This window comes from Sphaeroforma arctica, assembly GCF_001186125.1.
Source record: "Sphaeroforma arctica JP610 unplaced genomic scaffold supercont1.451, whole genome shotgun sequence".
Lineage (NCBI taxonomy): Eukaryota > Ichthyosporea > Ichthyophonida > Sphaeroforma > Sphaeroforma arctica.
In genome coordinates this window covers 57,559-60,043 of record NW_014040107.1, presented here as the reverse complement: position 1 = coordinate 60,043, position 2,485 = coordinate 57,559, and the positions used below count along the sequence as shown (strand labels likewise).

At 39.8% G+C, this 2,485-nt stretch overlaps 1 protein-coding gene across 1 annotated transcript in view; it reads right to left on the bottom strand.

Moving 5' to 3' along the window:
* SARC_06363 (hypothetical protein) overlaps nt 1-590 on the bottom strand; it is a gene marked incomplete at its 5' end in the record, with an annotated part of 8,213 nt that extends 7,623 nt beyond the window's left edge. The window contains 2 exons of the mRNA XM_014299740.1: nt 118-161; nt 497-590. Coding sequence (XP_014155215.1) covers nt 118-161; nt 497-590 — 138 coding nt within the window. The remainder of the gene's footprint in view (nt 1-117; nt 162-496) is intronic.
* Nucleotides 591-2,485: the final 1,895 nt, after the last annotated feature.

Below are 2,485 nucleotides of genomic sequence, written 5' to 3'. Positions count from 1 at the left end.
CATATATATATATATACATATTTTCGTTTGTGCTGATATCTTTTATGCGTAGAAATATATCATGATTCATGCTGCTAGATACTGTGCATTATTTGCTCCCTTTTTTAGCTTACATACCTTGATTTTGTCGACTTCAGAATCACAATGTCCCCCAACATGGTCTGTGCAAACGGAAAGAACTATAATCAACGCATAGTTTTCACAACCGAGTACAACCGAAATAACCATGTAATTGTTCTTCTGAATCGGATTCATGACTGAGGTGTCCCTAGAAAACATGTTTCTGTCAGTATGAGAGCCCCACCAAACTCTCCTCCTCCCGTGACAAAGCTTGGTATTTTGAAAGGGAACGTTGTTTGATATTTGGTTCTACTCTTTGAAAGAGTTTGATGGGGATAGCATATTCTTTCACCACCTCATCAATACCGGCTAAAATAGAGCCCAAAATCTTTCTATTGCATAATTGTTAGAACACGAGTCAATAGCTAGCACATACTCGTCTCATCTGAGTGGATCTTCTCCTCCTTCGCCTGCTTGATGTCCCACCCGGTGGCGTGTGTCGTCGACGCGACAGTACTGAGATTTCGCATGCCCGATGCTGTAGCTCTGTAGTTACTGTATCACTCTTATATTTAAGAGACCGTGGAGACTACTCGAGAAGTGTCTATCGGTATACTGACTAATTGGTCAGATCATTCCTTTGATCTTATATACAATATACAATACATAGCAGCAGGCTTTAGCAGCACTGCAACAGAAAATAGGAAACTTAAATACTACAAACACACTGCAGATTGTCAGATTGACGATCGCTGATCGGATAGATTGTTGCTTGGTCGACCAATAACGATTCGAGATAAATCTGTAACATCCAATGTATAATAATAGGTCATTCCTGATTCGTAGCCAATCGCTTGATAGATACTTTTATATTGGTGGTGGAACAATGTTTTAATACATACCGCTTTTTGTTTTTCGGAAAAAAAATACAAAAATAAGTAAAACCCCACTCGGCTCACGGCCCATGGCCTCGCGGTACAGTACACTTTTTAGTTATTGCGAAGGGAAAAATAGTGGTATCGCTATATAGTGTGCGCGTTTGTTTGGATCTCAATGTGCATAGAGGCACCCCATCGCTCTTTGAGATGTCTGATTAGTACAAGCGGGTAAGCTTGGATGGCTAGCGTGATATAGAACGCAGGCGAAAGTATGCTCGGAAGTGGATGCATATATCTACATAAATGGAAGGCCAATTCTCCTGATTGAGTGTTTTCTTCAACACAGGTCAGAGGGCCCCAATCAACCTCTCTCTCTCTAGTGAGAGAGAATTCAGTCATTTCTGCTTTCATTTAATAAGTCGTCAACCTCTTGTGTGTATAACGAGAAAAAATCTCAAGCCCACAAGTGGTGCCTCTGTGAGTTTGTTTGAAACGCAGGGCAAGCCTGGCAATATCCGGATGTGTCCGCGAGTATACGAGCGAAACTCTCCCGCTACGTTGCACATAGCATTGGTACCCCATCAAATATTACTTTGACTAATATAGATATCCTATTTTCAAATAAAACTATAGACATGTTTGTTTGCGTCTTGCCCATTCAAGAAACAATAGTCAGCGTCATCTACTAGTCCTAGAAACTTGCAGCATAACAATTATTAATCACAACAGGTCGGTCTACTCCGCTGTGGAGCGTTTATGTTTTTTGTGTAGCAGCAGACGTGTGACAAGTTCCGTAAGTAGCCAACCAAACCAGTGACAAGCCGAATCAAGCAGTGTTGAACACACACACACTTTCCAAAGTATCATATGCGTGGCAAGAAAATACTAGCATTACATATATATTTATAAATATATACATACACCCGCATCAGCAGCCGCCACCTCACGTTTGAGCCAGTCCTTCACCGTACGGATGAGAACCTCCGCTCTCCCATTGCCTTGGTGACGATCGATCGACACATAACGCGGCACAATCTGTCGAGCCTCACAAAAGTTAACCATATCATTAGTGTTGAACACAGAATCAGCGTCCATCGTAATCCTCTGCGGCACTCCCAGTGCCAACACTTGCTCCTCCAAGAAGCGCACAGCATCCCCAGCAGCAACACTAGGCGGAAAGACCCGAACAAACACCATTTGAGTAAGGGTATCCACCGCTAAAAGGGCATACTTCACATACATACATACATACATACTTTCAAACATCACACACACACACACACGCACACACGTGACACACACATACACACACATACACGTGATACACATACACACAAACATTTACAAATATATATATATATATATATATATATATATATATACACACACACATATATATATATATATATATATATATATATCTATATATATATATATATATATATATATATATATATATATAGCATATATATATATATATATATATATATATATATACCAGAAATTGTAGAATCATTGTAACTTATACTATGACCAAAGAGCATAGA